Consider the following 23,113-nt stretch of genomic DNA (forward strand, 5'->3'; position numbering starts at 1 on the left):
GAACAGTTGGTTCATGCATTCATGACCTCAAGACTAGATTATTGTAACGCTCTACTGGGTGGTTGTTCTGCTCAGCTTTTAAACAGACTACAGTTGGTCCAAAATGCGGCAGCTAGAGTTCTTACTAGAACCAGAAAGTATGACCATATTAGCCCAGTTCTGTCAACATTACATTGGCTCCCTATTAAACATCGTATAGATTTTAAAATCTTGCTACTTACTTATAAAGCTCTAAATGGTTTAGCTCCCCAGTACCTAAGTGAGCTCTTAATGCATTATAGTCCTTCACGTCTATTGCGATCTCAGAATTCAGGCCAGTTGATAATACCCAGAATATCAAAATCAACTGAAGGCGGCAGATCCTTTTCCTATTTAGCACCTAAACTCTGGAACAATCTTCCTAGCATTGTTCGGGAAGCAGACACACTCTGTCAGTTTAAATCTAGACTAAAAACACATCTCTTTGCTCTTGCATACACATAACACATTATCAATACATTAACATTTTTCAAATCCGTTAAAGGATTGTTACGCTGCAATAATTAGGTCGGCCGGAACTGAGAACATTTCCTATAACACTAGATATACCTGTACATCAGAATAAGAATGGCATCTACGCTAATATCTGTCTCTCTGCTTATCCTGAGGTTTGCCGGGTGCTGGATCCAGGCCGTATCCAGATCAGATGGAGAACCTGTGTCTGGACCTGCCTACAATGTAGCCCAGGAGACAATGGGCCTACAGATCCAGTTCTGGCTGCATCTATAGTTCTGATTTTTAATCCCCGTATCCGCTTACATATATTTATATATAATCTATTTTTAATCTCTATAATAAAATGTATAATTTAGATTTTGATCTCCATATCCATTTACATATATTATATATATCTTCCAAGGGGTTTTTTCCCTCCTAGGACTTTTTTCCCAGTGTTAGCACGCTGGGTTTTTCTCCTAGGGGGTTTTTTCCACCCCTGGGAGTCAGCCGACATTGGCTTAATGTAGCACCATCTTGTATATGTTACATATTACCACGCTTGTTTGTACAGCTTATTTTTAACCACTTCCCTTTTTTCTGTGCTTCTAATATGTAAAGCTGCTTTGAAACAATTACCAATTGTAAAAGCGCTATATAAATAAATTTGACTTGACTTGACTGAACAAACCTAAATAGATACATTTTTACCCCAGAAAAAGTTTTATGGGTTAAATCAGGCAGAAATAGCTCTTTAAGATAACATTTGCAGGTCATCACTTTATACAGCGAATTTTGATTTGATTAAACAAAATGCCTTTGGTCCCCTGTTTGATGGTAAATTGTGACATCTGTTTGGTTGCTTTGCCATTTCTTACTATCACAAGTAAGAAATGGCAATATTTTGACACTGTAAATATTTTGGAGGTCAAAAATGTCTTTTAACACTGACACTTTAGCTGAACCAACTGAAGATTTTCAATGCAACCATTAACATAAAACTGAGTTTTGACCTTTAAAATATTTCTAAATTGTATTTTTATGGCAATATCTGGTGTTTTAGTTTTATTATGAACATTGCTATTACATTCAGAGATATGAAACATTGTTAAATGTAAAGGCAACCAAACAGGTTTCAGACTTTACCATCTAACAGGGGACCACCGTTCATTTGTGTAATGAAATCACTATTACATGCACATTTTGCTGCTGTTTAACTTTACCATTTAACTTGAGTGGAAATGGGCATGCAATAAAAAAGGTAACATATTGTGGTAACCTGTTATTGTAATGGCAAATTAAATAATTTTGTTGAAGTCAAATATTAAACCTTACTAAACCAACTTAAATACATTCATTTTTATCCCAGAAAAAGTTTTATGGGTTAAATCAAGCAGAAATAGCTCTTTAAGTTAACAATTGCAGGTCACCATTTTATACAGTAAATAGTGATTTTGTTAAACAAAATGCCTTTGGTCCCCTGTAAGATGGTAAAGTATGACACCTGTTTAGTTGCTTTTCCATTTCTTACCATCACAAACACACTGTAAAGACTTTGGAGATCTAGGGCCAGATTTACTAAACAGGGAAAATTAGTGTGAGAGCTCAAAACCATAAAAGTGCTGATGGTAGTGGAAAGTTCAGCGTGTGATCTACTGACGAAGCACAAATTAAAGAACACACTGACGCAGCTGGATCACTTCCATAATGACCAACGCAATCTACCAAGAGAAGTGCAAATTAGCGTCTGGTTTAAGACTTTTACATCTAAAAGGTAGACTGACAGGCGATGCTTGTTATCCAATCATTATCCATTAACTGACAAGATTAGAACGTTATATTAGAATTAAATTAGAAAAGATATGTCTCTGTGATTCATTATAGTTTTTTTTAACAATTGCTAGGACCAGGGCTTGACATTAACACCTGCCAACCCACCAAATGCTGGTAGATTTCAGCTGTGGCGGGTAAGACCAGAGTAGTCAAATACACGCAGATGTACATTATGTACATGCATTCAGCAGCCCAATTAAATATTTGTATGTCATTAATGTTAATCAAACAACAGAAGATAAATAAATATTAAATAAACCTACTGTATCTGAAAAAAAGAGTTTAGGCTATTTAATTTACTATTGTATTTGTAATTTGCTAAATTGCTTCTTTGTTCTTTTTATATAGTTCTTTTTATATAGCCTAATAAAAATAACTTATACATTTATAAAATTGATCATAATATGGTCATATTACCCACCCCTTGCCCACCCGTACATACCAGCTGATATACCATGTAGGCCTAGTCTTGATTTAGGTGATTAATCTGCATTTGAAAGTTTGAAACGGTTTTAAATCTAATCAAGTAAAATTACTCAAAATCAAGTAATTTTAGCATGCCAAAGTAAACTTTAATAATATAAAATGTAATTTACCAACAGCAAAATTATGGCCAGTGAAAATGCTGAGTGGCTAGTAACTTTGGAAAACCACTAGCCACAGTGGCTGGTGAGCAAAAAAGTTAATGTCAAGCCCTGGCTAGGACACATTTTTCAATATTTATGTCACTTTTTCAAAACTCTTCACTCAGTTCTCCAAACCAACTTTCAACTTCACAGCAGTTAATTTCACATTCAGAATGCACTAAAACTACCAAAACACTTCAATCATGTCTTTTTTTTTTTTTTTTGCTGTTCAGAATTCACTGCAGTTTGTTACATTGTTCATGTTTACATTAGTGTACAAAATTATTTCTAAGCTTCCCCTTTTGTATAGATGATGAAAATGATGAAAGACTGACATGTAGGTGTTCAGTTACACCTAATTGTTTTGATAGTATTTCATTTTTTAGATTTGGAATATATTTCAATATGATACTACTGTAGAAATGTTGCAAATTTCTGTCTAAATAATAACCGTGTGAATAATTATGAAATGTGTCCTATAGTGATTGAAAAAACTGTAATAGCAGCTGTAAATGTGGCCTTATTTATCATTCAAAATTAGTGTTAAAAACATTTACACAAACACATGTAGATGGTTAAAGTATCACTGCCTCTATAGGATCGTTCACACCACCATCCTGAGTGACTAAAGTCACAGAATGATAATATGCAGTGAGAAAGTCACAGATACTAAAAACTTAATGAGTTAAACAAACTCTTTTTGTTTAAGATATAATTTAAAACAGTGGTCTGATTTGGCCATAGCTCATTATTATGCTTGATATTCTAACATAGGTAATTTCATGTGTATTTAGAATTGAGCTTGCAGCGCCACCCCCGCTGACAATTTACATTTCAATATGCTTTAAAAACCAGTTTTGTCACAGGTGAGGTACAGGCCAAAAGAGCTTACTAACTACAAATACTGTTACCAATGTCTAAGAATCTGTGGAACTTAACAAATAAACTAGAGAAGATTCTGTGATTTACCCAAATTAAATAATAAAAACAAAAACAGTTTTACCACCGCTAGGATGCATTTCTCAATGTTTAGGATAACTGAGTGAAGAGTTTTGAAAAATTACCTAACCAGCTTTCAGCTTCACAGCAGTTAATTTCACATTCAAAATGCACTAAAACTACCAAAAACAATTAATTTATGTCTCAATTCTTCACAAGACTAGCAAAGGTTCCCCCAACAAACACACTTTGTCACTCATAAAACAAAACAACATCAACAAAACAGGAGCATTACACAATGTTTTCTTTTGTACTTCTTTACAAAACAAAAATGACATTATCTACTGTTTATAATTCACAGTAGTTTGTTACATAATCCATGTTAAAATTAGATGGTGATGAAACAAAGACTAACACTTGTGTAGGTGTTCAGCTTACATTAATTATTTTGATTGTATTTGTTGTTTTTTAGATTCAGAATATATTTCAATATGGTGTTACTGTAGAAATGTAGCAAATTTCAGTCTTACTCGTTTTTGTGTTGTGTTAGGTCTTGAACTTAAGTTGAACAGTTTTGTAAAGAGTATGTAAGCATGTGTAATTTGGCCTGTATAGAACTTAAAGCTTTGGTGATGTTTGTGTCTAAGTGAGAAATGAATTGTATGTTACATGACAAAAGGTTATTTGTCATGTAACAAACTGCAGTGAATTATAAACAGTAAACAGTGTCATTCTTGTTTTGTAAAGAAATTTTACAAAAGAAAACATTGTGTAATGCACCTGTTTTTTGACAAAGTGACAAAGTGTGTTTGTTGGGGGAAACCTTTTTCTAGTCTTGTGAAGAATGACATGATTTGACACATAAATGAAGTATTTTAGTAGTTTTAGTGCATTCTGAATGTGAGATTAACTGTTGTGAAGCTGAAAGAAATGTGTCCTAGCGGTGGTAAAAATTCTTTTCATTTAATTTGAGTAAATCCCAGCATCTTCTCTTGTTTATTTGAGAAGTTCAACAGATTCTTAGACATTGGTAACAGTATTGGTAGTTAGTGAGCTTGTTTGTCTGTACCTCATCTGTGATAACCTGGCCTTTTTGAAGCCTTAGTGTATTGAAATGTAAATTAGCAGTGGGGGTAGTGCACTCTACACAATCCAAACCCAATCCTGAATACACATGAAATTACCTATGTTAAAATATCAAGGATAATGAGTTATGGCCAAATCATTCAATTTTTAGACTACAGTTTTAAATGGTCTCTTAAACAAAAAGAGCTTGTTTGGCTCATTAAGTTTTTAGTTTTGTCTGTGTGAATTTCTCACTGCACCCAAACCTTTAAGTTTATTTGGAGCTTTTTCAAAAATTATGAAAATTATTAGCATTAATCTATGCTATCATGTCTGCTATTTCATAAAGAAACCTTGCTGCCATTTATGCAGCACTGTAACACTATAATTTGTAGTGTCTTATTCACCCAGTACACCAAACCAACCTTTTAGCTTCACAGCGATTAATTTCATATACAAAATGCACTAAAACTACCAAATCACATAATCAAGTCATTTTTCAAGAATACTAGCAAAGGTTTCACCCAACAAACACACTTTGTCACTCAAACACTATCGACAGGCATTATACAATATTTGTTTGCTGTTTTCTGCTGTTCAGAATTCACTGCAATTTTTTACATGATGTTACAGTAAAATTGTTCCTCCTAGGTTTCCCCTTGTGTATAGACAGTGGCTTAAAATTTTCTAGCTATAAATGTTTTTTTTTCTGGCCATGAAACTGTTTTTGCCAAAACAAGCAGTAATGACACCAACATTTTAGATACCAGTGAAGATTCAACATTCTCTATTTCAATTTCAAGACCACATCTAAAACCACAAGCCTAACATAAAAGCCTAATATAAAAGTAAAACATTATTAAAGACAAGTAAACAGTCAGTAATAAAATTATTATCCAAATGATACAAATAAAACGAACCGTCCTTTTCAGGTTTTTCAGGTAGGTCTAACAGTAGTTAGATACAGGAATTAAATAAAGTAAGAAAATGTAATAACACTGCATAGCCTTCACAGTAATTTAAACATCCTTATTAATGAATACTTATTAAAGTTACAAAAGTTATTCAGTCAACAGAAGTGAGGGATAATTTTCTTTTGCCTTTGTTGTTTGATTGACATTAAAAACACAGACAATGCATGGATCTAATATACTGGTACTGTATATTAAGACCTAACCAACTATGTTTACTGGGATACTCGCTATTTTTGACATATTTTTTAATTAATCTGTCCACTTAAGAGCAAAATGTCATGCAAGACAGCTCATGCGCTTGTTTGCACACACAAAACTTTTCTCACAGCACACGAAATGAGCTCCCTTTTGTGCCTCCTTGCACTTGAATATTTAAATGGTCAAGGCTTAAACTCTCTTGATGATGCAGCACTGACCTGTCAACTGTCCCAATCATTGTTTGTTTGTTCACGTTCATGCTTTGCTAGAATTCATAAAAATGTTACCAGCCAACTGGCGTGTGACACCATTTTATATGCTCGCCAACACTCGCCACATTTTTACTCACATTTGGCAGTTGAGCAAGTATTAATATTAGGCCTTGTCTATACGTACATGCTTTTTTCAAAACTGTTCAACTTAAGTTCAAATCCGGACATAATATTACATTAAATAAGACATCAATTTTGCTATATTATATCATATTGAAATATATTTTCAGAATCTAAAAAATGATCTATCAAAATACTATCAAAACAATTAGATGTTGCTGAACATCAGTGATGATGTACTCATGTACTCAGTGATAATCTGATATTTAATCTAGTTGTCATAAAACCAGACAATACATAACGCCTGCTGTTTAAAAATCAAAATTCTTAGTTTTATGTTGATTATTGCATCTAAGTCTTAAACAGTTGGCTCAACTTAAATTAAAATTTTAAAGTCGATCTGAAACTAAAAGTTATTTGAGCCAACTGACAATTTTGCAGCAATGCAGCAAGTCAATATAAAATTTGGAGATCTGACCTCCAAAATCTTTACAGTGTGTTTGTGATGATAAGAAATGGCAAAGCAACCAAACAGATCTGGCAATTTACCATCTAACGGGGGACTAAAGGCATTTTGTTTAATCAAATCAATATTCACTGTATAAAGTGATGACCCGCAACTGTTACCTTAAAGAGCAATTTCTTCTTGATTTAAAACAAAACTTAGTTTTGTTGGTATAAACTGATGTATTTGGTTTGGTTCATTGATGTTAAATAATATTTTTGACTTGAGCAAAATATATTAATTTAGATGTTATTACTTTTATTCATCATTCAATGCCCAATTCCACACAAGCAAAAGTGTTCATGCTAAAGTTAAGCAGCAGCAGCATTTGCATGTGCAGTAGTGATTTCACTACACAAAAGGACACTGGTCCCCTGTTAGATGGTAAAGTGCAATTAGCAATATTTCATATTCTGAATATCTCTGAATATAGCAGCAATGTTCATAGTAACACTAAATACCAGTTCTTGCCCATATATATATATATATATATATATATATATATATATATATATATATATATATATACACCATTTAACAGGGGACCAAAGGCATTTTGTTTATTCAAAATTCCATGCCAATTTCCACACTAGTTAAACTGTGCATGCAAACACAAGTAATTTTTCTTGCAACCCAACTTTACTGTTTACTGTTGTACCCCATATAACTAAATATAATATATAATATATAATAATAATGCTATCCATACAAACCCAGACACTTAAAACACACTTAAAAGACTTCTATGTCAAGGTCAAAGTTCAAAATCTTAGGTTGACTGTTTTATTGAAAATCTTCAGTTGGTTCAACTAAAGTGCCTGTGTAAAAAAAGACATTCAGTTCGCATAATTTGATTAAATCAGCGGAACATTTTCAACGCAGCAAGTCGATATAAAATTTTGAATCTTCACCTGATATAGTGTGACACCTGTTCAGTTGCTTTGTTTTGTTTTTTATCTCTGTTGATGACAGTTGTATTTAATTTTATACTGGATGAGTATGTATTTTGAAATACTGTTTAAAATGTAAATTTTAAATAAAATTTCATATTAATGTAATGCAAAGTTTGAAACTATTAAGTTTTCTCAGACCCTCTCTAGGACAGCAAGCCATTCAAACAATAGAGGAGTGTGAACGACGTGTGTTAATGGGCCATTGCAGTTCCTGCTCCAGCCTACAGGGGTGCTGCTGAGTATGGGCTTAAACACACACACCTGTAGGTCCCCACTTGGTCAAAAATGAAAAAAATTCACCAGAGCGTTTTTTACTTGATTTTAACATGATTTAAAGCATGACCAAGTGGGGACCTGAAAAATGTCCCATCTTTGCTTGGTGGTCCCGTTCGTGAATGTGTTACGACACCAATGTCCCCTGTTAGATAGGTAGACAAGTACACACACACACACACATTCATACGCGTTGCAGTAAGACAGGAAATGAGAGAGAAAGAGTTTTAAGAGAGAGAGAGAGTGTGATATGATGGACATAATTCCTAGCAATGCACTTCAAGACCTGAACGAACCATGAATCATTCATTTAATCTGGAAGTATTGCGTTGACTTTAAATGTGAATTTCCCTCGTTGGCGTGCAGAGAAGGGTTTTCCAAGTCGATGATTTGTCGCAGGGTCTTAAAGAAAAATAATTAAATCAAGTCCAAATAAGGCATACTTTCAGTCAGTCATTCAAGAGTTAACACATTTACATGGATTGTGGGTCTTCTAAAGCAAAACTGGTTACAGGTAGTACTTGTGGACACAATTTAAGATGTATGCAGTTAAAATATGTTTGATAAGTCAATTTAAAATTGTTTGGAACAATTTTGATGCAGTTTTAGTTATATAACAGTCTGTGTTGGGTTTTCTGTGAAGTTAAGTCCCTTAGAGAAACCAAAAGGTTTGCATTGTCTCTGTCCTTTTGATCTGGTGATCAAAGACTCTATCTTCTTGGTGACCATTTGGTGTTACAAATGGCTGAGTTTGTCACTTCTCCTTCTGTCAGGAAACATGGATGTCGTAAAAAGTAATCAGCATTGGTTTTCTCTGCAGACGAGCTGGAGCCGAAACCTTGATTCTGAATTAGAATTATGTTTTGAAAGAATCATCTGAGTGATTCACTTGTCTGGTTTGTCCACGGTTCCTACATTATATATATATATATATATATATATATAATGTAGGAACCGTGGACAAACCAGACAAGTGAATCACTCAGATGATTCTTTCAAAACATAATTCTATATAAAAAAAAAAAAATATATATATATATAAATAATAATATCAATGTCAATAAAATCAATGAAAACCATTATTTAAAATATAAATATTTGGTAACAAATGTCTTTACTGTCACTTTTGACCAATTTAATGCATATGTGTTGAGTAAAACAATTTCTTTCAAAATATTTTTTTTTTTTTACTGATCCCAAACTTGAACTTTTTGAACGTATTCTTACCTGGTGGCAAAAATATGAGACTTTTCAAATATGCCATTTCAACCTCATATGTTTAAAACCTGCTAAAATGTTTAACTTCTTTTTATTTATATTGACTCTAGATATTTTTTTTTTATAAAGAGTATCATGTTGAAGCAGAAACTATTTAACATTTAGGGCTTTGTTTACAAGGGAACTTAAAATATGGCTTTACTCATTCAAGTTACTATACAATTTTAATAGTTTGAAATACTTTAGTGTCCTCTCATCAGTGTTAAAAAATGTCATTGCTTGTGCTTAAAAATATGAAGTTAAAAGTACAGCTTACTGACTGAAGTACAGCAGAACAGATTCAAACAAGATAGCAGAGAAGACAGAATTAGTATTTGGTGAAAATAAACTGCCAGTTTAATAACCATACAACAAAACCTGTAATGAATTATACTAAAAAAATATGATCGTAACAAAACAAACGAAAGAGGATGATAAATGCACAAACAGCTAAAGTGGAACAAAGGGAATTATCAGGAAGGACAATTAGAGTTCACAACCCCCGATCCCCAATACAGTCACTCTCATTTTCAAACATATACATTCAAACACACTCACACAGCCACTCGGATACTCTCCATTAGCGGTAGTCACTCAGTCACTTACAGTCATTCAGAGACACATAAATGACAGGGTTAGATAATCAGTACACATTAAATTCACAAACAAAATGACTGGACCTGCTATAATGTCAGCATGTCACCCTGTGACCCACCCCCCTTCCCAGCCACTGGTGTCTGTGTAGGGGGCTTCACTGAGCGTCTTCTTATGGGTGCTGATCATCATTCAGAAGGTATAGGGGAGAGGAGCTGGGAACTGAATGGAGAGGGGTGGGTGGTTCAGGGTGGAATGAGGTGAAGGGTTGGTGGAAGCCATTTGCGTATTTAAAATGGATGTGTGGGTGTTTGGAGATCAGTGTGGCTCCCCTAGTTCTCATTATCGCCTGCTTCGTCGCCCTGGTTTTCTGACGTCCAAAGCTGCAGGCATAAGAATCAATATAATGTATTAATATATAAATTAATCAATATAATATATAATATATTAATTTAGCTGTTGTACAAAATAAAGCACTAAAACAGACATAACTGGTGCAGAACGTATAACGGAGGACTCACAGTGAGGTTGTCCCTTAGAAGCTGCATGATCAATGTGCTGTCTTTGTAGGAGTCCTCATTTAAAGTGTCAAGCTCAGCAATAGCTTCATCAAAAGCCTGTAACAAAAGCTCTGATTTCTCATTTGGGTTGAATGAGTGAAATATACTGGCGCTTCTAATGGATATGGCTCAAACATCAATCAATAAAATTTAAAAGAGAAATAAAATTCAAATTTATGTGATTAAGTGTATAGGGGCTGTTCACACAGGACGAGTTTTTACATCTGTGTCTTTAAAAAAACAAAACAAACTACATGTACTACACTACATGTTTTTGGCGATTGTACATTGTCTTTATGCTGCATTGAGATCCCTAAGCAATGCTTGGAGTTGAAAACAGTCCAGCTTTTGTTAAACAACTTATTCTGTGTGAACTGCCCCTTATGCTGCTAGTAATTTAATATACTAACTGTCTTGGCGAGGTGACAGGCATTCTCAGGAGAGTTGAGGATCTCGTAGTAAAAAACGGAAAAGTTGAGTGCAAGACCCAACCGTATAGGGTGTGTAGGCTGCATGTCCTTCTTGCTTATCTCAAAAGCATCCTGGTAAGCTTTCTGAGAGTTCTCAACTGTGGCTGAGAAGAACAAAAAGTTCATATTGTGTTGATCACATTCATAAAAGAAGGATAAAGAAAATGTGTGCACATCCAAAAAAAAAAAAAACATTAGGCAGGTGCTCGATTCAAATAAACAAAAAAAAATCCCGAAGATAAATTTATTAAAACAACCTAACTGAAGATTACCTAATTCATAAAAGCCAAATATACTTTATAATTCATTAAATGTATTTATGTCATACATACAGACAGACAGATAGTAGACATGCCGATATACGGTAATACGATATATCGCGATAATGAACATGCACTGTACTGTTATCGTGGCCACTTCAAAATACCGTGACTAATTATTATGAATTATTCAGATTTTTTGAACATAGATGGGAAGCATGGCAGAACAAGTGGAGGTGCACTGAATTAAACTGACAGTAGATGGTACTTATGGAAAAGCAGAAATGCAGCCTTTACCCCGGTAACCACAGCTGTGCTACTTTCTGTTTCTGAACAGTATTTAAATGTTTTAAACAGCCATTCAGATTTTTGTTTTCGCAATGGTTTTCATCACAGCACCAAATACTTAAATTTTGACACCCTTTTTAAAAGTTGTGAATATTTACAGGGCTCGACAATAAGGACTGCCCGATGGCCCAGAGCCAGTGTGAACGATGCTCGGGACCGCTGATGGAACTGTCACTTGCCCGATCGGGCCAGTGCTGTAGGGTGTGTGTTATATATCATCTATGATATCGTAATTGTTGATTTAACAATTTAAAATTGTCTCTCACTTTACAAAAACCAAAAAACAAACAAAAAACACACCCATTAAGTGCACGCATACACTACGTGATGTAGTCTAGTAGGTTAGACTAGTGCGTGTGCATATTTAGAGTGCACGATTTCACTGCGAGATTTAGTCTATTAAAATGCATTTAGAATGCAGAATTCAAGATAAGGGGCAAAAATTCCCCTTTTTTTTTATATTTATATAATTTAATATAGTTAACCAATATTACACTAAGAGCACCGTCTTTATCTAAATATAAGCATGATTAAAAATCGTGATATTGATTTTATACTACATACAGTTTAATAAACAAGCAGTTTATATTAAGTGACTTACGTTTTAGACACCTAGGGCTGGTTGCATAAACTGCTACGTCTAGTCTTACAAGTTAGTCATCAAATTTTTAGGAGCCAAGCACCGAAGGTGCGTAGACACCTATTGTATCCGTTGGCGTTCTTTTTTTTTATTTTTTATTTTTTTTACATTTTTTCTTCTTCCGCTCTGGAAGTCTATGGCAGCCCATAGAACCGCTTGCGGGAAAGTTGTGAAATTTGGCACACAGTTAGAGGACAGTCTGACCTTTGTCCATAGCTAATTTGGAGTCTCTAACTCAATCCCTCTAGCGCCACCAGCTGTCCAAAGTTGCACTTGTGTTTATGTTAACTTTTGAACCGTAAGGGTTAGAAACAAAAGGGTAGAAACAAAATTCTTTTTTCCTCTGATTCCTTGGGTCAAGACGAACCAAGATGGGTCAAGACTAATGGAATCCACCATTCATTAAATTTTTTCCGCCATTTTGAATTTTCTGAAAAACTTACTTTTTGGAACTCCTCCTAGGCTGTTACTCCGATTTTCATGAAAATTGAACCAGATCATCTTCAGACCATGCTGACAAAAAGTTATGGAATTCAAGGCAATTTCGTTTTCAAAAAACACGCGAACGATTTGTACGTAGTGCTTGCAAATATAGATGTAAGGCTGTATCTCCGCAAAGCTTTATCATATTCAGACCAAACTTGGTACCTGTCATCACAAGCATGACCTGAGGCAACATGCAGCATTTCGGCGCAGCGCCACCAACTGGTCTGGAGAAACCTATCTGGTCTACTGAAAAATAGCTATTTTTGCTCATAACTTCTGATGGGTTTGTCCAAAAATCATAACTTTGGTCTTGTTAGTTTCGGGGCATCATGCCGAGTTATTTCCCATATTGGCCATTTTGAATTTTGTGCTAAAATGCTGTATTTTATGACAGCATTAGCGTATCGTTATGAAACTCGGTATGGGTCATCAGCACAATGCCCTGAAGGAGCCTGAGAAGTCTCGGACCAGCGCCACCTAGTGGAGAATTTATTTTTTCATATGCTTATAACTTTTGATCTGGTCGACTTATTTTCACGGGAGTCATATCCTTAGACTCCTGAATCCTTGCTGAGTCCAACGAGTCCAACTTGTTAATTTCTGACTTACGGTTTGTGCGGTGTGGTGATTTAGTGACGCAATAGTGAATTTTTTGCAGATACCAAAAGTTCTCATTTAGCCGAAAAAATAAAAATAAAGTTTCTTGAATTAAATTTGGGTAAAGAACTCTTTTTGCTGTTCGGGGGTCATATTCTCAGGTAATAAATTAAACCAGTCGTATTACAGCTCTTCGACAACTGGCCACCCCTCTATATTTCAGCTGGACAAATGTTACATAGAGCACCCACACTGATGACATGTTTCCTGTTGTAGCTTATCCATTTTGTTTCCACAAAGTAGACACTTAAACAGCCTAAACGAGGACATCTGAGAAGCGCTAATTAAACGTCACTGTATGCATGGAAAAAATCATTTGTCTTTTGCACATTTAATGTAAAAATTACAGCCTATGCAATGAACAACTTCTGAAACAAATAGAAAAACTTGGAATAACTGCAGAGTGCACACCCCTGAACTAAAACTTAGTTGAAACACCCTTTGATTTTATTACAGCCCTTAGTCTGTTTGGATATTGGTCTATTGGCTCTAAGTGTTTTGGCTCGTGGCTTATCTTGACTTCCCCACTCTTGCAAAAACATTCCAGATCTTTTGAACTGCGAGGCCATCTTCTGTGCATTGCTCTCTTCAGGTTTTCCCCACAGATGATTCAGATGTGAGCTCTGGCTGGGCCATTTCCAAAACAATCTTTCTTTGCTGAAACAATTCTTTTAATAATAAATAAACTGATGTTTGCTACATTCACTATATCCTCATTTCACGTGACAGTATTATTTAAAGACACCATTAACATGCAGTTAAGTATATCATATAAAGGGAATATTAACAGTTACAATACATTTGAAAAAAAATGAATGTATAAAAATATGTGGGCAATACATTATAAATACATTTTGTATATATTTATATATTATTCTTATAAATAATTGAAAAGTGTATTTTATATGACTGATGAGTATATTTAAAAGTGAAAGATGGGTTCAAGTGTACTATAAGTATTAACTATAGATAGTATGTTAAAAGCACATTTTAGTTCATATTCATGGTGTCTCAAAACAGCACAGTTGCAGGGTTTTCTGCAGGTTTCATCAAATCTAATTTAATGCTTTTTAATGCCAATTTTTTATTTTTTAATGCCATATATATATATATATATATATATGTTGCTAAATGTCGATAGATATGACGTCAAACGACAATTAGAATATTCATCATGTCACTGTTGCATTCGCATTCTGCCAAGTGTCAGCCCTTTAGATTTGTTTGCTTCTCTGGTGCTACAGCGCACATGCGCTGCTCCTCTCAGCCACTCACTGAATAGCAGACGCAGAGAGACGTGAAAGCAAGCAAAATCTTGCGCATGTGCGGCAGTACCAGGGGGTCTCGGAAGCTAGATCAGGTTAACAAGTATATCTGTGCGCTTTCTTGGGAAAAAGTCGCAAAAGGGGTCTGAAAAGTTGGCAACACTGATGCAGCCTTCCGTCTCCATGTCCCCGCCCGCCACTGTCCAAAACGGCGTTACGGCAATTTTGTACCGGAGCGGAGGCAATTACCAAACTGGTTCCACATGTGAATACCAATGTACATATTTTGCGACAGCAAATCAAAGTTATTAATTTTGAAGGCTATATTCAATATAAACTGGTAGTATTTTTTTTTCCCTTCAAAACTATCTAAAAAATGTAATGCCTGTAGCAATAAAATTTAATGCTTTTTAATGCCATTTAAAGGTGCTCTAGAACTTTTTTTAAAAAGATGTAATATAAGTCTAAGGTGTCCCCTGAATGTGTCTGTGAAGTTTCAGCTCAAAATACCACATAGATTTTTTTAATTCATTTTTTTTAACTGCCTGTTTTGGGGCATAATTAGAAATGAGCCGATTCAGGGTGTGTGGCCCTTTAATACTCCAAGAGCTCGTGCTTGCCTTAAACAACATAAAAAAAAGTTCAAACAGCTAATATAACCCTCAAAATGGATCTTTACAAAGTGTTCATCATGCAGCATGTCTAATCGTGTACATACAGTGTTTATTTTGATGTTTACATTGATTCTGAATGAGTTTGGGGCTATGCTCCGTGGCTAACGGCTAATGCTACACTGTTGGAGAGATTTATACAGACTGCAAGTGTTTAAAAATGAAAATAGCGACGACTCGTCTCCGTGAATACAGTAAGAAACGATGGTAACTTTAACCACATTTAACAGTACATTAGCAACATGCTAACGAAACATTTAGAAAGACAATTTACAAATATCACTAAAAATATCATGTTATCATGAATCATGTCAGTTATTATTGCTCCATCTGCCATTTTTTGCTATTGTCCTTGCTTGCTTACCTAGTCTGTTGATTCAGCTGTGCACATCCAGACGTTCTGCCCTTGTCTAATGCCTTTCATAATGTTGGGAACATGGGCTGGCATATGCAAATATTGGGGGCGTACACCCCGACTGTTACTTAACAGTCGGTGTTATGTAGGGTCAGTCGGAGGTCTTTTAAACAAATGAGATTTATAATAAGGAGGAGGAAACAATGGAGTTTGAGACTCAATGTATGTCTTTTCCATGTACTGAACTCTTGTTATTTAACTATGCCGAGGTAAATTCAATTTTTGAATCTAGGGCACCTTTAAGGCCTTAATTTTCACAAAATCCATTTAATGACTTTTAATCCTTTTTAATGCCCCGCAGATACCCTGAGTTGAGTACACTTAGGTGTTCTTAAGATTATCTTAAGTACTAAAGAAGAAGTTTTAGTATATTAAGTACAAAATTAGTGCACAAAAATAGAGCACTTTAAGTACATTATGGAAGTGTACTTAGTGTACTGAAAAAAATACTGTGTATTTTAGTGCACTTTTTTTCACCTGGGTCCCTGCATTTACTAAAGCCCCAGTTCCAGCTGAAGAAAAGTAGCCCTTGCCTCACTGTGGGTATGGTGTTCTTTTGCTGAAGTGCTGTGTCGTTTTTGCGGCAAATATACTTTTTACAATTTTGGCCAAAAAGTTCAATCTTGGTATCGTCAGACCATAGCACATTTTTTCTGTTCTAGGATTGTTTACATCAGAGTGCACATGCCTCTTTGACGCAGCATACAAACAGTGTTGTAAATTTAAAATACTAAAATTTTAAATAATTTGTAATAAAGAAATTCTTTGCCCACTAGTGTTGTCAAAAATATCAATATTTCGCTCACACCAAAAGCGTGTGCACCACTTAAATATATATGTGCCGCAGATAAAGCCGCCTCTCAAACAGCTTGCAAAACACCAAATTGAGTTTCTCTATTGTGCTTAAACGGTCAAATACACACAAAATTATGTCAAAATTGTCTTGGCAAGTATTCAGCGAAACACAGTAAGTTTTGGAAAGTAAATGGTATATTTTGTATACAGTATACTGAAGGGGTGCAACGGTTCTCTGTAAAAAAAACCCAACCGTACCGTTCTCCACTTACGGTTCGGCAAGCACTTGGATGGATGTGCGCATGTGCGCTCTGTCAATGGATGCGCATTCTGGCTTCTAAAAATGTTACAACAACAATAATCAGAAAGCGTGGACAAAACAGTCACTCTTTGTAAACTTTGTTCAATGCGAGTGCCGTATACTCTAATGTCCAATCATTTACGCCGTCATCACTCGGGTGTTGATAGCGCACGTGCGCAGGTGAGACCTGAACAGCACACATTGCTATCTGTGTTTAAACTAAACTCATTTAAGCCTTGCTAATTTAAACATTCAAGAGCAAGATGTGAAAGAGAACTTACGCGCGCTGTGAGAAGACTTGTGTGTGCGCTCATCCGCAGCGTGCACACGCTTATTTCAGACAGTGCACAAATACTAATAAGTTATTTTTCAAGTCTTGCGCTTCAGCGGACAAATTCATACAAAAATGATGTCAACATGCCCGTCTTGGCAAATATCCTAGCAAACAGTCGGTTATGTCTTAAATGAACGTATAATAGTCGAGAAAGACAACACGTGTAACAGTATATGTACAGGATTGTGCATGTCTTATAGGGAAAAAAAATATTCCTGCTGCCTGTGTTTTTAATGTTAAATCAAGCAACAAATGACAAAGAAATCACTCACTGCTCTTGACTGAATAGCTTTTGTAACTAAATAATGATTAATATTTATTTAATTTATACAGTGAAGATAATATGCAGTGCTATTTTATATTTGATTACATTATCCATTTTCTGTACCTGAAAACTACTGTTAGATACCTGAAAAATCTGAAAAGCACTGTTTATTTATTTGAATATTTGCTCTATTGTATTTATTTGTGATGTTATTTGTAGTTTGATTATTTGTTCTTATTTTCTTTATTTTTATTTGACAGTAGTCCTATTTTCCCTAAACATAGCATATACCGAACCGTACTGAAAGTGACCCTAAAACCGTAATATGAACCGAACCGTGAGCATTTTGAACTGTTGCACCCCTAGTATACTGTAACAGTATACTGGATCTGATCATAAGCTCTTAAGTGACAGCAGCCTAATATAGACCTTATTTGCCAGAGAAACAAGTGTGCAGCCATCTTTAGAATTCTGTTTTAATTTAAATTTTTGAGGTAGCTCTGTATATTTCTATGGCATCACTGCCTAAGATTAATTTCAGACTATTGTAATGCCTGAAGTAGATTTCATAACAAATGTCAGTAGACTGGGAAAATTTTAAAACGAGTGGTTCATTCATAAATAAGATCTTACCTTCATGCTGTGGAAATACAAACCGGAAGACAGAACACAAGCGCAGCGCTGAAAAGGGGCGGGCCTACATAAGGTCTATACCTGCTGCTGTCTGTCATGTTAATCAAAGAACAAAAGACAAAAAAGAAAATCACTCACTGCTCTTGGCTGAATAACTTTTGTAACTTTATTTGTAAGAATTAATCTGTCTTAAAGGGTTAGTTCACCCAAAAATGAAAATAATGTCATTTATTACTCACCCTCATGTCGTTTTACACCTGTAAGGCCTTCGTTTATCTTCGGAACACAATTTAAGTTATTTTTGATAAAATCTGATGGCTCAGTGAGGCCTCTATAGACAGCAATGCCACTGAACTTCTCAAGATCCAGAAAGGTACTCAAAACATATTCAATATTAAAACAGTTCATGCGAGTTCAGTGGTTCAATCTTAATATTATAAAAGCGAGGAAAGAACTTTTTGTGCACCAAAAAAAACCAAAATAACGACTTTTCAACGATATCTAATGATGGCCGATTTCAAAACACTGCTTTGAATCACCAAAGTCACGTGATTTCAGCTGTTTGGCAATTTGACACGCAATCTGAATCACTGATTCGAAACAAAAGATTCAAAGCAGTGTTTTGAAATTGGCCACCACTAAATATCTTTGAAAAGTCATTATTTAGTTTTTTTAGCGCACAAAAAGTTATCTTGTCGCTTTATAATATTGAGACTGAACCACTGAGCTCACATGAACCGTTTTAAATATGTTTTCGGATTTCATCAAAAATAATTTGTGTTCCGTTTGTAGAATATGAGGGTGAGTAATAAATGACATTATTTTCATTTTTGGGTGAACTAACCCTTTACATTTTTACAATGAAGACTACCCAGTGGTATTGTACATATGATTATTATATATTAATTTCATCATTCTAATTTCTCTAATATTTCTTACACGAGTACTACTTTTAGGCCCACCTGAAAAACTTGAAGCTGTGTTTATTTCATTTGTCTCATTATTCTATTGTATTTATTTGTGCTATTGTTTACAATTTGTTTAACTCATTTAATTACTGACTGTTTACTTGTCTTTTTTTGTAAATTTAGTTCAGTTTCAAATAAAGCCCTGTGTTGTGTGTAAGCCATTGCAGCAAAATTACCCAATTTTTTAAAAACAATTATGAGATAATAATTAAAATAACCGTATGGCAGTATATATGGCAGTTTTCCCCATGGTCTCGAAAATGGTATTGAATATTGATATTTTTCAAAGTATCGTATCAAAGTTATAAATTCCAGTATCGTGACAACGCTAGTTGTCAACGATAAAAATAACATGCATGTTTATTATCGTGATATATCGTATGATAGTATATTGACACGTCTAATAGACAGATGATATAGTTAGGCAGAGAGAAAGACAGACAGACAGATGGATGGATGAATGGATGGATAGCACACTGTCAAATCAACCAAGGAGAAATTTTATTGAAGAAAAAGTTAAACCAATTCTATAATGCACTTACCGTTTTTAGTTTCTCCAGATGCAACCTCAGATAAGTATCTATAGTAATCACCTTTCATTTTCAGATAAAACACCTTGCTCTCTGCTTGAGAAGCATTGGGAATTAGGAACTTCTCCAAAAGACCCTGTCAAGACAAGTTGGGAGCATCAGGATGGCTCATATTGTGAAAAAATGTCTCTTTCTTTCTGAAGAATGGTTAAATATTACAAATTACATTTTTAACGCATTAAAATGAAATTAACTTCTTTGCCAACTGAACAATAAATATTTTCCATTTAAGAAAATGTGTTTAGGAATAAACATATTCAGAATCATTTGATGTCATCATAAAAGGATTAGAAGGTCAAGAGAAAGAAGTGGAGATACCAGCACATCATTGCAGATGTCCTGCAGCTCAGTCTCAATCTTTTCACGGTACTCGCGTGCCATTTGCTGCTTCTTCTCATTCCCCTCGGTTTTCTGCTCAATGCTCGAGATGACACGCCAGGAGGAGCGGCGGGCACCTACCACATTCTTGTACGCCACGGAGAGCAGGTTGCGCTCTTCATTGGAAAGTTCCACGCCACCCTCGGTAACAGCTTTCATAGCTGCTGCCATGTCATCGTAGCGCTCAGCCTGCTCGGCGAGCTTGGCTTTCTGCACCAGGTCGCTCTTGTCCATTTTACACTGAGAATCAGATATGAGTAGGTATGAGAACTAGGGCTGCATGATTCAAATTGATTTGGCTGTGATTTTTTTATATGCAGCTTGTCAGTGAAGCTCCTCCTTCAGAAAGCCAGAGGGTGCTCTCACGCAGAAACTCCAAATGTGTCCCGAAGAAGATAACGCACATCATTCCAGGAAATCCCTATGGGTATCATACCATCACTGTAGCTGAACAAACAGAAGATTCAGGGCTCCAGACTGACTTTTTTTTAATGAGTACTGTAGCCCATTACTGAAAATTTTAGGAGCACAAGCATAAAATTTAAGGGCACAGCTTAAATCAACCTGCAGCGCTGTTATTCACATTTTCCCCCATTTTGACTGTATTACTCACAAATGCCTTGATAATAAATAGACTTAAAAAAAAAAATACAATATGCAGTTTTATTTTAAGTTTGCAAGGCTCCAGATTAACATTCGAGGGCAGCATTATCATTCATACTGTCTAAATAATAATTCAAGAGCAAAATGATTGAAAATATATATTAGGGACTGGAAATGTCAGCCACCTACTGGTTACAATGGTAATTTAATGTCTTTTTTATTTTTAAATAAGTGTGAGTTTTCCTACATCTTGAAACTTTCATTTTTATAAATGGGGGTAATCTATGAAGGATGAACAAATAATGTTTTGGTCATCACATTAAAAATAACATTTAAATATGGTAATATCAGAGTTTTGAAGGGCTGGAAAAAGATGTGTGAAGTACTTAAAAGTATTTTACTATTCCTGCCAAACTTCCATGGTTACATTTAGTATTACTACATTAAATCCATGGTGAAAATTGTTATGAATTCTGTGGCAAATTCAAATGTTTTCTTTACTGGATCTCCCAGCGCTGTGTAGTAACAGTGTCGCGTGATCAATATCAGCTTGTGAGTAGCTCCAGCTCTTGCTGCCACTGCACTGACATTACGTTTGCCATTTTTATGTTGGGCAACATTGACAACAAAACAACAAAACAAGACAAACAAAATTTTGCTCGCACAGGCAGGAAAAACAGTTGTAGAATGCGACTAGTTGCAGTCTGGAGCCCTAAGATTGAAATGCTTTGATTGAGAAACATGACTACAACAATATATGGTTTATCTGAGTTCTTCAAGCCTTCTCAGGTATTTTCATAATAATAAAATATATTGATAATGCAATGCTAATCGACAGCCTTTATCACTGAATAGAATACTATGAAATAATGTGTTGTGTGCCTTATTCTGTGTAAGAAGCCACATCATCTCACAGAAGCATGTTATTTCAAATACTCATGACTGACATTATGAAGTGAGTTTGGAGTAAAAACATGTTACTAAATGTCTTTTGTTGGACAAGAGATTCGTAAATGCTTCTCATGTTTGTAAAGATGTTTGACGTGTCTTGCTTTTTCAAACGTACGTTATAAGTGACTCAAACTTGAAGTGCTTTCAGATTGAGCAGAATTTGCTACTGATCACAGAGATGTGCTTCACTGACAAGCTGCACATATTTTTTGTTTTTTGTTTTTTTTAAATAGCACCCTTTTTGATTTCATAATCGCACTAAGCCAGACGGTTTAATTAAAATTTCAGTTCGATTTTGATTAATTGTGCAGCCCTAATGAGGACAGTATTTTACATAAACCACTAAATTAAATGGAATTTAAGGTTCTAAAAAGCACAAGACAGAAACATGTAACACACTAAAGGCCCTGATATATTTCAAGCAAAATCTAAGAACGAACTTCTGTGACATCATTTTGAACAAAATCAAGCCAAAAGGAAGTTTGTTTGAAGTTTCATAACATCTTGTCATTTTGTGCACATATAAGTTGAAATATCAGGTTTATGTTGTATAAATATCTGATTATTCTCATATAGGATGCATTTTCATTGAATTAATTAACCCACAAAGTGCTTGTTTACCAGTGTTCAATCTTCAGCTTCAGTGCACACAGCTTAGTGCTGTTATTTGAAACAGTAATTTTATTGTTAGATGTTCCTTTTTCAAAAACATTGATGCATTCACAACAACAACAACAACAACAATAATAATAATAACTGGCATGTTTTTTCATATTATTTTAATTAACAATATGGTTTAATTAAAATAATTTCATTATTGACCATGCAAAGGCTATCCCATTTTATAAGGAAATTTACACTGGCTCACAATAGACTACTGTACTGTATATGTTCAATTCATGCTGAAGTCCTTAGGACAAGGCTTTTAACAGTGAGCCTTTTGTTTTTTGTAATCAGGCTTTCAAAAAAAAAAAAAAAAGTTTCATAATTTATCCTCTTCTCGGTCGTAACGTTCAGCCACTCAATTCACTCTGTCATGCTCAGCTGCCGTGAACTAACGTTAGCAGACTAACTACACATCCTCATTTAAAAAAAAACTAATTCTTAGAGAATGTGTAATGATTCCCAATCTCATAAACAATACTGCTAACATTATACTTGTATCTAACACAAAATGCAGACAGGAAGTTCGGATATTTCACACTAATGATTCACCGCGTCTGACAGACAGTGAGGCCTGAAGCACTTAGCAACCTGCTAAATCCATCCGCTGCCCACAAAAACGGATCAAAAGATCATTTACGCAAGGGAATGAAAACACGTTATGTAAGACACATGGGGAGTGATATAACGAACAAGGAAAGTATACTTACGTTCTGGATGGCGTTTACTCTGACTTTAATCGCTAAAAGAGACAATTCGGTTCCCGTGCTCCGCCTCGCTCTTCGGCTGTTCTAGGCAGTACCTCTTCCGCTTACAGTGACACTTCCGCTTCCTAAG

At 35.0% G+C, this 23,113-nt stretch overlaps 1 protein-coding gene across 3 annotated transcripts; it reads right to left on the bottom strand.

The window, feature by feature from the left end:
* Nucleotides 1–9,763: 9,763 nt before the first annotated feature.
* On the bottom strand, nt 9,764–23,113 carry ywhabb (tyrosine 3-monooxygenase/tryptophan 5-monooxygenase activation protein, beta polypeptide b). 3 transcript variants are annotated; one of them, XR_010896013.1, is made up of 6 exons: nt 22,987–23,113; nt 20,000–20,299; nt 19,634–19,757; nt 10,994–11,157; nt 10,545–10,654; nt 9,764–10,406 (listed from the first exon to the last, which is right to left on the bottom strand). XR_010896013.1 is itself a non-coding variant. In XM_067395323.1 (6 exons), exons 2-6 carry the CDS (start codon nt 20,291–20,293, stop codon nt 10,356–10,358), a joined length of 588 nt encoding a protein of 195 aa, XP_067251424.1. In that variant the 5' UTR covers nt 20,294–20,299; nt 22,987–23,113; the 3' UTR covers nt 9,764–10,355. The 3 variants fall into 3 exon arrangements, 2 of the variants coding, with proteins under 2 accessions (XP_067251424.1, XP_067251423.1); XM_067395323.1 differs by having other exon boundaries at nt 10,545–10,640; nt 20,141–20,299; XM_067395322.1 differs by having other exon boundaries at nt 10,545–10,640.

Source organism: Chanodichthys erythropterus, chromosome 9 (assembly GCF_024489055.1).
Source record: "Chanodichthys erythropterus isolate Z2021 chromosome 9, ASM2448905v1, whole genome shotgun sequence".
Classification (NCBI taxonomy): Eukaryota; Metazoa; Chordata; class Actinopteri; order Cypriniformes; family Xenocyprididae; genus Chanodichthys; species Chanodichthys erythropterus.